We start from the raw sequence: 13,299 nt of genomic DNA on the forward strand, positions 1-13,299 counted from the left end.
ATCAAAACAATAGAGCTCCCAAAATATAGATTATTGTGGATCAGAACGAAAAAATAGCATTCGAAAATTTGGTTTTCAGATAAAATTTTTTTATTAAAAAAAACAACACACAAAAAATCATTATTTCAGGATGAAACAATAAAACTCAAAAAATGTCATTATTCTTGATTAAATAATAACAACATAAACAGCTCACAAAAAATCATTATTTCAGAACGAAAAAATATTACTCGCGAAATGAGTTTTCAAAAATGTTTTTTTTTATCAAAAATTTTATTTTTGACCAAAAAAATATAGTTTCTATGCATAATTATTTTTCTGAACAACGCCATAAAACTCAGAAAATGATTATGCTTATTGATCTAATAATGAAGTGTAATTTTTTTTGATAAAACTCAAATTGATCACGAGATCCTGTTCACATTTATTGATTTCGAATAATCAACCCACCTTTGATTCGTTCAACCCCTAGGTTGATTCGAACTGAAGTAGTACAGCCGTCAGATCCAAATCTATATTCGTACAAGAACTGTTACTGCAGCAGCATTATCCACGCTTTATGAGGAATGTTTGGTGTTTGTACTGTGCGAGAAAAGTGATTGCTTGCTTTTTTTTACATTTCGTCAATGACAAGGGCAAATGTGCAAACAGTCAGCGCTACTCTCAAATTGAGTAGGGAGATGATTCGCAACTATCCAAAACGTACGAATTCTAAACTAAAAATTTGTTTCACAAGTTCAAAGTTTCCTGCTGGGTACAGCATAAATTTACATGTATTGCTTACCCTCTGAATTTTAACCAACAAGTCGTTGACATGAATAAGCCACGCGTTAACATATTTTTCAATTATAATTTATAGAAAATGCAAATACCATAAATATCAACATTAATGAGCTGTCAATTCTATTCAAATGGCATACGGGTACACACATCCACGTATACGTATAATTTATTTTACTATAGACTTAAGAATAGCAAACAATTAACATAGGCGTAAGAGATGTATCGTTTTCCGCAGAATTGGTTTTAAATACCATTTGGTTTATATTTGAAATATGTCTTATATACCAAAAAATAAATATTTTTCGCATAAAAACAAATGTAGTTGAAAAAAATTAATCTGAGTTCTTTTAGACCAAATAGATGAAGCTTTAGCTATATCATAAAGTCGTATTAATTGCTATTGTATTGTCCAATTTTGTTTTTGAATAAGTTTTTTACTTAAAAAATAATAATTTTATGTAATGGAAATATTTTTGTTTTTTACTTGTACGCAGGTATAGCAGCAGCCAATAGCAAAAATTATAAATTTTCCGATAAGGTGATTAATTTTTATGCCACCTTATATTAAAGATATCCCTACAACAATTTGTACCTATCTTCCGTTATTCAAAGCAGTGTTGAAAATCTCTTCCCAGCTCCTTCATGGCGCATGCCGCTATCTATTGCACAGCTTTCTAAGGGCTCAACCCTTGTTCCTTTTACTTTAAATTTCACAGTGTACAGGTTTGAATCTCCATTCTTGGAACTCCAAATGATAGAGAAAGTTATTTCTAATAGTGGTCACCCCTCCACAGACAATGGCAAACCGCTGAGTGTATTTCTGCCATGGAAAAGCTTCATATAAAAAAGCATTCCCCGTTCAGAGTTGTCTTAAAATTGTACGTTCCTCCATTTGCGGAACAATATCAAAACGCTAAATTCAGCGAATAAAGGAAATGTTGTTTTGAATGAGCCGCCGCATTGTCTAGGGAGACAACCCATGACTTGTTCTACCCCAATTCGGGTCGTTCTTTGTTCTTATTTTCTTATTTATTATCACTAGATAGAGAGCATTATTTATGAATAAGAATTTCTTTCAACCGGCTGCATCGATGGCTTCAAAATGGAACATTCTTTCAATACCAATTCCCCGTCATCTTGAATTATCTATCTCTTGCATTCAGGCGACGTTCGTTTCATATCATCCATCTTTATGGTATTCTAAAATTCCATTCTTTATGACAAAAATAAAAACCAGCGGAGTTAAGACAAAACTTCGAGGCAGTCAACTGGTGTCACAAAAGCAGCAAGAAAAATGCAAATTGAAGACTGCAAAATGAAAGCTTAGCGGGGAAAATATAACTTCTTCATTGACCGTTGGCCAAAATGGTATTGTATATATTTCATGCAGCATTTTCGAAAAAAATTGGACAAGGATGCCATCACTTTTGAACCACCTTTAATTAGAGCAGCACCAGCAATGCAACATTTGTCAACGCCGTCCACGCGTAAAGTTATTAATTTCGTTCTTCAAAGATAAAGTCCCAACTGACATACACATTTTTGATCGGCACAGAGCTTTCAGTGTCAGAACTAGCAATGATCTAAAGGAAAACATGTATAGCTTGGTCCAAAGCTGTATGTGTGACGGTTTTGTGTTATATTTTATATACAGTTGCAATAAAAATAATAGCACTATAGTACATCCAGTCAAGACATCAATTATAAGAAACTTGACTTTTTATGCGATTTTTTTAAATAAAAGCTAATTAAATTGCGCCAATTTATTTCAATGTAACTTAATTCGATATATTTGTTGACAGGGTCCGGCACTCGAAGTGTAACCAATTAAAAAGGCCATAAATTTAGTTTGGAAAATTACTTTTATTTAATTCAAAGTAAAAAATGTGTGAAAATAATTCAAAATTAAGAATCAATTTCCTTTTGCTCAATATGACCACCTTTTGCCTTGATTATGGCTTTGAGACGGTCCAAAAACGAATCGGAAGCTGCCCGAATCTGACTTGCGGGTATTTTGGCCCACTCGCGGGCAATGGCTTTTTTCAGCACCTCGAAACTGATGAATCTTTTAGTTCGGACCTTTCTCTCCAAAATGGCCCAAAGTGAATAATCCATCGATAATGTTTTGCATTTAGCTTGACGCCAGTCTCGATGAAAACGATTTGGGAGCGCCCATCTGCGGTTACAGCGGCCCAAACTATTACCTGTGACGGGTGCAGCCTCCTGGTGGCCAATCGATGACTCAAATTCTTGTATGAACGATCGGTCAAATAAAGCTTATCGATTTGGGAGTTTACGTATAGCTCAATTTGAAAAAGAAATGTTTCGCCAAAAAAACGCAATGTTCGGAAATTGACTGCTTTCGGCCAAGCGAAGCAACTCCTTCGCTCTCTCAAGTCTGACTTGTTGCTGCTTTGGTGTGAGATCATGCACCTTTTGGATCTTGTAAGCCTTGACTTTGAGATCATTTTTCAGTATGTGGCAGATGCTACGGTCAGATATTTTCAGTTCTTTTGCCATTTAATTGGCACTTCGGCGGGGATTTCGCTCGAGTCGCTTCTTAACTTTTTGAACCATTTCACGTGACGTTGCAGTCTTTTGATAACCACCTCCATGACGTTTCGCGATGCTACCAGTATCATTGCAACGAGTAATGGTGCGATAAACAAAAACTTTATTTCCTTTAAGATGCTCGGGCTCACGAACAATCGCTGGTTGTGATTTTCCACCCAAATATAAGGAAACACACTACCAGGAATAAAAGTGTTTGGAATATTTTCCAGCAGTGTAACGCCGCTGGCCCACCTCAGCATTTGCTGGTCCACAGGCCAGCACTTGGGTGCACATGTTATTGCCAGTCTGATCATGCTTTTGTAGATTTTACCTTTAAATTTTTGTGGAATTTGCTTGTCGCAGAGGACTTCGGAGGCTGCTCTCCAACTTTACCATCCACATTGAATTCGGTGAGCAATTTCTTATTCGAAGTTGTCATCTTCGCTGACATGCGAGGCCAAGTATTTAAAGCTATAAACTATTTTGAGGGAGGCGTTATTTATTGCACGAGCAGGACTTTCAGAAATCGCTGTGGTAGAATTAAACTTGATTGCTTCGGTCTTTGTCCAGCTTACTCGTAGCCCATTCAATTCAAGGACGGTAACGCAACGGTTCAGATTTTCTTCTTGCTTTCGAGAAGGGCTACATCGTCAACATATAAGAGAAGTTGTCTTAGAACTCACGCGTAAGGATGTCCATGACCAGATTAAAGAGAAGAAGGCTTAAGGATGAGCCTTGAAGTACGCCTACATTAACGTTAAAGCTTTGGGTTAGCCCACTCGCACATTTTACCTGGGTAGTTATTTGATGCATGGTGTCAATGACGTGTTTAATGATGGTTTCCGGGATCACGTGCTTTATTAATGCTGGCCACGCGAGATTTCTAGACACGCGGTCGAGCTCTTTTTCAAAGTCAATAAAGACTCCAAACAGATTTACTTTATTTAGTTGTTGTTTTTCTATGACCAATCTCTGCGCTTTTGAAGCACAAAATGTTGGGGTTAACGATTCACTCGTAGATATATCGAAGAAATCTTTCTTTGGTCCAGTGAATTGGTCTTTCTTTGGTTCACATCATGAAATGGTAAATTTAAGGTAAACTTCTTAGGCCAATGTTCGACTTGCGATCAGTGTTGCCATCTTACTTATACATTAAAATTCACAAGCAGAAATACGAACTAAATATGTACAAAGAGCAGCGACTCTCATTCGCTGTTGATTAAACGCATTACTATTTACTTGACCGCACCTGTATGCGCACGCCAAAAATAAAACGGAGCTTCAGTAGGTAATTCTATATTTAGCATATATTTAGCTTGGGCATTCATCGACAGAAAAATAAAGAATTTGAATAAAATTAAGGTGCGAAAGCAATTATAATGTGAAGGAAAAAACAGCGAAGTCATTATGACTTCTGATACTCGTTCATATTTGCATATTAATTGTGGATAAACATGGAAACAAATATGTAGATTTCAATTAAATTCGTTGCAAAAATAAATAAAGCTAGCTGAGATGCAAATACTTACATACATATGTATGTACATTAGGGTAGGTCGTCAAAAGAAGTTGCAGGTTTTCTACCAAAATTATAAAATTTATTATATTTTAAGCCTTCTGCGAAGCTATTTCGGAACACTAAAATTTACGTAGCTGGCCCGATTTAAAAATACCTCAAAAATCGAGTTTTCTATTAAAAAAAAAACTAGTTTTGCAAAATTTTTTTCCAAAAAAGCGTTTAGATGATAGAAGTATTGGGTCTTAAAGATTTGCTTAAAAACGTTAGAAAGTTTTATCGACAACATCAAAATAATGATCCAATTTTCGGAAGTACTTCCTAATCGGTTCAGTTCACGTAATTCTTAAAACTTTTCTGAAATATTTTGGTGGAGATATTAAAATATAAAGAATTTCGATGAAAGAACACCGCCGATTTTTTTGTTTTTGGTTTTAGTATGGAGAGTGATGTACCCTAATGTCCATATGTGAAAAATATGCACAAAATTAGAAAATTGTTGTTCTCTTCAACAGCTTTAGGTCTAAACTATGAAAGAAAAAAATAATAACCCAAAAATGAAGCCAAACGCGATTTTAATGAGTTGCAAACATTCGGTGCAAAATAAAAAATAAAAAAAAAAATCGGTTGCACAGAAAACCTAAACCGCGGCCAACCCCAAAAAGTTAAAGTTAGCGAGCCAGGAGAAAAGGAACAGGAAAGTAACATTACTAATACACATAAAAATATAGAGAAAAATATTTGTGTGTCCGACCAGCCATACGATTAGCAGCTTTCGTTAAATTTTTTGTATTGTATTTATGTTCCCTATAGGAAATCAAATATCTTATCTTCCTTAATTGTTAGTTTAAGCGGCTGGAGAAATGTATAACCCGCAAAACTCATGACGAATTCAAGTTAGTGGCTTTAGACCAGCAACAACGTTTTGTACATTAGGATATCACGAGACAAGAAAAACTAGAAAAGAAGAAGAGCAAGAGAAAGAAAAGCAGAAAGGACGAACTGCGTGACATGTAGCTGGGAGCTAGAAGCGCGACAATGGACGTTATTTAATTTTGTGCTGACATTCTATTGGACACAGTTTTAAGCTGACTCCGAACGACGAATGGTTATTATGAGGAGCTTTGCGTGCCAGGGGGCGACCGCTATTAGAAAAACATTTTTTCTTCATTTTAGTGTTTCACGGAGACGCGAACCTAAATTCTCTCCAAATTCCGAATAGTAGTTACGCATCAACCCATTCGGCTACGGCGGCCGACAGTTTATATTCGGGGACATAATTGCTCTGGTTGCTCAGGATTCTCAGATTTTTTAACCTAAAAAATGCAATATTGGTTTTGAATATTCAGAAAATTATAAATTTAAAAAAGTTTGTTGTTCGGGAAAAAAAGGAATTGGAGCAACCTTAGCGACATTCAAAAGTAAAAATGGCTAGTAGATATGGCAAGCAATACTATTTAGAGTCTTCAAAATCAGATATTACTCTCGTTTTAACGTGTCAGGAAGAAAATTTAGAAAGTAATAACATAAGGAGCATCAAAATGTCAAAAACATGCAGGGTTCGTTTGAGATCGAGTTTCCTTTCTAGCAGCGTTTATTTATTTTATTGTCACAGCTGGATGGTGTCTCTTTTTCCAACTGTTAAGTAGAAAATCTGCAATGTACTAAAATTAAAAAAAAAACAATATTTAAAAACTTCGAAAAATAGTGAATATGCGAAATTTTTTTTCCTTATTCTAATCGTCCAACATAGTCCAATATTGATAAAAATGTTGATTCAAAAAATTAATTAAATGTGGTTCAGTTGTTGTTGTTGTCGCAGCATACACATTCTCCACAAATGTATGGAGCATGTTGGTGCAGTGGCAGTCCCTGGCCGGATATTAATCCGACTGCCGTAGGTCAAGGGAGTAAATATTGCCACATATCAAAATTATGTACGTTCGTGTAAACGTCCAGTAATAATAATTTAGCAACAAAATTCCTAAGAACTTTAAAGACTTTAAACTCCCGAAGAGAGATAAAAATATTAATAACTTTGTATTTTTAGTGCGTCCAATGGCCGACACTTCGACCTAAAAAATCGATTGTGTCCTACTATGTATTTTAGGAGTAGTTCATATTAGTACTATTGACGGTCACTACTAACATTGAGATATTACATCAAGCCCTATTTAACCTAGAAGTTCCCAGCCCCAGGCTAGGTACTGATTGCAACCCAAATTCTGTCAGTAAATTTTCCACCTTATGGACAAATATCAGAATATCTTGAATTCATTCGGATCCATTTGAATCTTTCGATGAAAGATGTGCAGCCCTCTAAAGAGAGATACTTGGACATTTTTACGCGTACGCGTGATTTTAACACAGCTAACTTCACGGTGAAAGGGCAAAATTATTTAATGTGATGAAATTTTTAGAAATGTGTACCCGCACTGTTCCCAATTTTGGACTGTCGTCTTTCTACAGTAGGATACATGACTGTAGTAAACAACTGCACGGAGCTCCGATCATGAATGCAATTTTTGGTGTATACTTTATTTAAATTTTTGCAATCAAATAAATATATATATATTTATATATATATGACAATTACAGCTTTTTTAGTGGTTAGGCCGAGCTCCTCCTCTTCCTATTTGTGGTGTGCGTCTTAATGTTTTCCGCAAATGGAGGCACCTACGGTTTTACACCGCCTCCGAACGGTTTTTTTGAAGATTTTTTTGTTATGCCAGAAATACACTCGCGGAGAGCTGCTATTGTCTGCCGATTGTCATTAGAAAATATTTTTTCTATTATTTGGTTTCGTACCCGATGTTTCAAACCTGTGCACTTCCGAATGATAGTCACGCACAAACCATTTCGGTGACCGCCGTAAAGATAAAGGGATAAAAATTTATTTACTTACTCCATTGAGTGATTTGCTCATTCTTATCTATTTGAATATATAAAAATTTGTCTAACTAAGTTGTTTTGTCGGCGAAAATGCAACCTGCCAACAAGCTGTTTGTCCAGCAAGCATTTGCAACTTCCCCTCAAAATGAAATATAATTTTGCTCTCTCAATTTCCCCTTCCTTGCTAATTTTGTGATAATTCGTACAAATTATTTGCATAGCGAACACAATTATTTGCACTTTCCATCAACGGATTTCGATATCGATATATCTTAGCAACATTTCATTGGCAAACGAAATTCTCCTGGAAGAATAATTTCACGATATTAGGCCGCAATGGAACTCTTATGTCAAAGATAGAGTTTATATGAAGGAATCAAAAACAATTCAAAGTTTGAAAAATACCGCTCGAAATTGCTAAGGCAGAGGCCCAATGATGTCTAAATTGAAAATTTCAACAAACGGATTCACATCTCAAATTTATAATTTATTATTAATACTCGTGAATTGTAGGTATGTCAATAAACACGAGGCTGTCATTTCAAAGTCGTTATACGTTCAAACATATTTATTTACCAGACATAAAACAAGCAATTACATTTTTAAAACTGCCAAAAACGCACTTGCTTAAACAAAATAACTTACGATTTCAAACGCACACACACAGGTACACACATATACATATGTACTTGTATATACACTCGAACATTTTTGTGCGCCAACAAAGTTGAAGGTCAAACAATTCAGGCCTGGTTAGATACAAGAACCATTGAATTTTTTACTGATTTTTTGTCCCTTATTTCACTTGCATTCCTTTCGTATTGCGTTGGGCCGCCGACGACTTTAAAATACTTTGTAGATTGCACATACACTTGTGTTCATAATAACACTAGTCGCGAGACATATTGCAACGTTTTGACTATTTATATATGTATTTCTTATTAAATTTTTTGTACCACTTAAATTTTGATAGAACATGCCAGAATGCGCAAGTTTGTAGTGGCTAAAAACTCGTGTTGATTTTTTTTAATTTTATTTTTGCTGGCAGTCTTGTGCATTTTCTGAATATAAAGAAATGCGTCAATTTAAGCAACTATTTTTCTAAAAACTCTGACTAAAATGTTTGAAACTTTGTTAAATATTTTTTGATTATTATTTTTTTCATTTTGAGCAAAGTTTGAAACTTTGAATTATACGGTTTTTTTAGTATGAGCTAATTTTTATAAAAAAATTAAATAAATAAAATAACGGCGGCCGCCGTGGCCTAATTTTTTGGAGCGTGACTACCATTCATAAGTGCGTAGGCTCGAATCTCCGAGCATGAAACACCAAAATGATAGAAAAAAGTGTTTTCTAATAGCTCTCGCCCCTCGGCAGACAATAGAAAACCTCCGAGTGTATTTCTACCATGAAAAAGCTCCTCATAAAAACCATTTGCCGTTCGGAGTCGGCTTAAAACTATAGGTCCATCCATTTGTGGAACAACATCAAGACGCACATAATCAAAAAAATAAATAAATAGTCAAAACTTTGCAATACATCGCGGTGCTATTATTGTGGACACATAAATGTGTATGTATTGAAAATTAGTACCGAGTGATCGGGGTGGCAACACTTTTGCACTTAAAATCTTATCTGTCAAGTCGCTGAACCAGTGCGAACTTCTTTTCCTCACTTTGAAAGCTTCAATGGCCACTGATAACTTTGAACGCTTATAGCGTTAACGGTAAATACACAGAATCTGTTGACAATAAGGTCATTCTTAACAAATAATTGTTTTATATAAATTGTGGAAGATTCTGGTTATAAAAAAAATCAATTAAGATACACATTAGCAAAATAAGTTTTTTTTTAAAGCGATCGAGAGACATCACGTAGAAAAAGAATAAAAAAATTGTGTTTTATTTCTTTATGTGAATCAGTACAGGGTTCCCAAAGTTGAAAAAAATCACACCTTAATTTGACGAATTTTCCAATATATAAATAGATAAAAAAAAAGTGCTGCAAAAACTAATTTTTTTCCTTAACGTTAAATTAAAAAATAAAAAACCAAAATATATCTACCTCGTAATTGTTTTAATATTACATGAACCAACAGATGTTTTATCGAACCTTGTAGTCAGTACTTTTCTTCTTGAGCACAATTAATTAGTGTAAACACATCCCAAATAACGTTAGCTGATTCTGTCAAATTTGCTCATATCAATTTGACAATGAGTTGCGTCGTATTAGCACCAGTATGGCCAGATTACCATTTTCTTAATTGATTTAGCATTTTTTTGTTTTTGTTATTTAGCCTCGGAGTTTTAGTTCTTTCTTCGTGACATTTTTCTAGCCTTTTCTAATTAAAAATTATGTTTATAATTTTGTAAAATATACATTTTTTTTAATTAGTTCAATAATTCACTCAGTTTTATTTAGCTTTACTTTTTTTAACATCTGGTCCCATTGCCCGCGGTTGCAGTTGTTGTTGGTGTTCTTCTGCTTTCAGCAGTCAAATCTCTCTCTCGCTACTGCAGTGTTGCCTAGCTTTGGATATAAAAATGCACTCAAATGCCCATTTAAAGACCATAAAATACCAAACTTCTATTGAACTACTTAAAGAACTTTATATGCGTGACAAATTGTCTTTAAAATGTGCGTCGACTTATTTGCTATATTTCAGGTTAAGTAACAAAATAAGACACTCTTTCTGTAAAAATGTTGTTATGGTTTTTTCAGTATTTTCTGGTATTTTGTTGCTTATTTTTACTGTGAATACACCTCTTGATGCCCTATGTCCCGCTAAGGATTGAGGACCGTACGAAACGATTAGAGCTCTATGGTTTTAATTCGGATTCAGTGAATTCAAACGCTTATTTAAATGTGTAAAAAGGTTTTCAATGCTAAGAAGAGTTAAGAGGGGGACATGTAATATTCTTGCATTAACTTAAAAGGAGCAAAAAATTAAATTTGCACTTTCAAAATATCAAACTTTATAAGAATCAACAAGTTTGCATTAGCACAAAAATATTCTCAGAGTGACCTTTTTAAAAATTCTTTTGTTTAATAATACGTTTTTTTAACTTACAATTTCGGTAGCTTTATTATTAAAAACAAAAAGAAACAAACGCCAAACTTAAAAATTTTCGCATTTTGGGTATAAAAAAGCACTAAATTTATTGTGAAGAGCAAATAGTTGGCAATACTGCACAACTTGGCAAAAGTGACGTCATGCACTCTCTGATGAGCGCAATCTTGTTTCTATCATTCTTGGGTATAAACTATATTAGTATTATAGAATCAAAAACTAGAGTGCATGCATAACTCACTCGGTTGCCTTCGAGTACTCAATAATGTCCACCGAGAACATGAAAGAATATGAAATCGATGCCATAGACTTGATATCTCCCGCAACTAGTAAACCTAATTAAAATAGTATTGAAAATTACCATTGAATTTTGATAGAAAAAAATGCACTTATTTATAACTTTGGTATAAAATGTTTGATTTCCTCTTTCAATTTCCCTTTACAAACGTCAAAAAAGGTATATCAAAGGGTAAAACAAAAGTTTTACGTGAAAAAATTTTTTTTATTTTTTTTAACTAAAAAATGTGTACTCCATACCCAGAATGTCCGACATTTTTTATCTGGAGCAAATTCGTAACACCCTCTGGAAAAAATTATCAAAAATCAACGAACATTTTTGGGCACTTCAAACATGTTCTATTATTATCTAATTTAATTTAATAAATTCTGATTAAAAAATTTCAAAACTTTAGTGAAAATTTGTTGAATTTTTATAAATCTCGCACAAAGTTTTAAACTTTGATTTATATTATATTATATTTATTTTAGAAAGAACTTAATTTTTATAGGAAATTATTAAAAATAAAACAAAAGAAAGCAAAAGCAGTCTTACCGAAATTTCACGTTTCTAATTAGCGGTCAACGGCTGTATATAATAAAAAAAATTACACCGTACGGTAAAATGCCTTCCTTTATTAATGTTGACAAATTTTATACACAGCGAGACTAATAAAACTGTGGCCACTATGTATTAGCCGGTCACCAATAGAAAGTGTGATTATGTTGAAACAAAACTTACAAAAAACAAAAAAAAACGACTGTAAGACGTAGATATTATTTTTCACTCATAAAGGACATAAACTATTCAATACAACAAAATGAAAGAAATACAAATTTAATTCCGCATTTATTCGGTAATTTGCAGTTGACGAGAAAATAAGTGTTAACTTTTCATCGCTAATTAGTTAGTTATAATAAATTAATATATATTATACTCCTCATAATAGATCTCAATAGAATATAAATGACATAAAAAATCTACGTTATCGTAGAAATGAGTAATATCGTAGCAGAAATGTGAAATATCGTAAACTTAGAAAAATCGTTAAGCCCCTAAAAAGTGTAAACCAAGTGTAATACCAAAAAACTAAAATATGCATATCAATTTGCTTATACATAGAGTGAAAACGTTAAAGAATCCCAGCAATTAATGACAAATCGTCAAAAGTCTTGTCCAACTACCCGCCCATGAGCGGTAAAATGCTCTAATCACACGACCTTCATCATAACGCTATGGGAAGCGCAGGTGGTATTATGAAGCGCCATCTGTGGTATTTAATCATTCTTACACTGCTGCTGTTCCACCTAATCGCTGCCACTAGCACTAGCGCAAACCAATTGGCGGCGCCAGTATTGTCGGGACCCGCACTACTACCCACCCAGATTGCCAGCCGCACATTGCCCTTTGTTGCGAAAGGTGTTAGGAGCGAACTTATACAAAATTTTATAGCGCCACGTCGCAATGACACCGCTAACTATGCTCAGTATCACATCATAATGTTGGCCATGATGCCAACCACTGAACCGGACAGAAATAATGATTGCTTCATGGCGAAAATGTTGCCCGCACTCGAGCTGGGTATTGATGTCGTGCAGAAGATTGGCTTTCATAACGCTTACATCGATTTTACACTCATTGCACGCGACTCCTTTTGTTCATCCATCTATGGGCCCATCGGCTTCTATGAGGTTTTCTTGCGACAACCGGATTTGAATGCCATTTTCGGTCTGCCATGTGAATATGTATTGGCACCGATCTCACGCTATGCTGGCGCCTATAACATCCCAGTTATAACAACTGGTGGCAGTGCTTCAGCATTTGGTAAGAAAGCTGGCAATTTCCCAACCCTAACACGTTTGCGTGGCACACAAGGCAATAATTTGGGCAATGCCGTCTTTGCGATCATCAGTGAGTTCAATTGGACACGCACGGCGCTAATCTATGAGTCGGACAGTATCGATGATAAAGGATATTCTGTGTGTTTTTTCTGCTCATACGTGATTCACGATAAGCTGGGAACACGTTCGATCATGCAGCAGGGATTCGATAGGAATACTTGGAATGGCACGAAGATCATCAACATGCTGAAGAAATTGTCTAAGGAGGTCCGAAGTAAGTAGCATGGGGGTAGACATTTAAGAATATTTGGGTGGGATTGCCGAATAAAGTTATTATTTTATTTGATTATTTTTAAATTAAGATTAT

The 13,299-nt window shown here is 34.6% G+C and overlaps 1 protein-coding gene across 3 annotated transcripts in view; it reads left to right on the plus strand.

Moving 5' to 3' along the window:
• The window catches only part of LOC129253396 (atrial natriuretic peptide receptor 1), a 119,533-nt gene that overhangs the window by 49,173 nt on the left and 57,061 nt on the right, over positions 1 to 13,299 (plus strand). For all 3 annotated transcript variants that reach the window (XM_054891754.1, XM_054891757.1, XM_054891756.1), the window contains exon 2: positions 12,041 to 13,206. In XM_054891754.1, the coding sequence (XP_054747729.1) occupies positions 12,327 to 13,206 (880 nt within the window). In that variant the 5' untranslated portion in view covers positions 12,041 to 12,326. The remainder of the gene's footprint in view (positions 1 to 12,040; positions 13,207 to 13,299) is intronic.

The sequence above is a fragment of the Anastrepha obliqua genome, chromosome 1 (assembly GCF_027943255.1).
Source record: "Anastrepha obliqua isolate idAnaObli1 chromosome 1, idAnaObli1_1.0, whole genome shotgun sequence".
In the NCBI taxonomy this organism is placed as follows: domain Eukaryota; kingdom Metazoa; phylum Arthropoda; class Insecta; order Diptera; family Tephritidae; genus Anastrepha; species Anastrepha obliqua.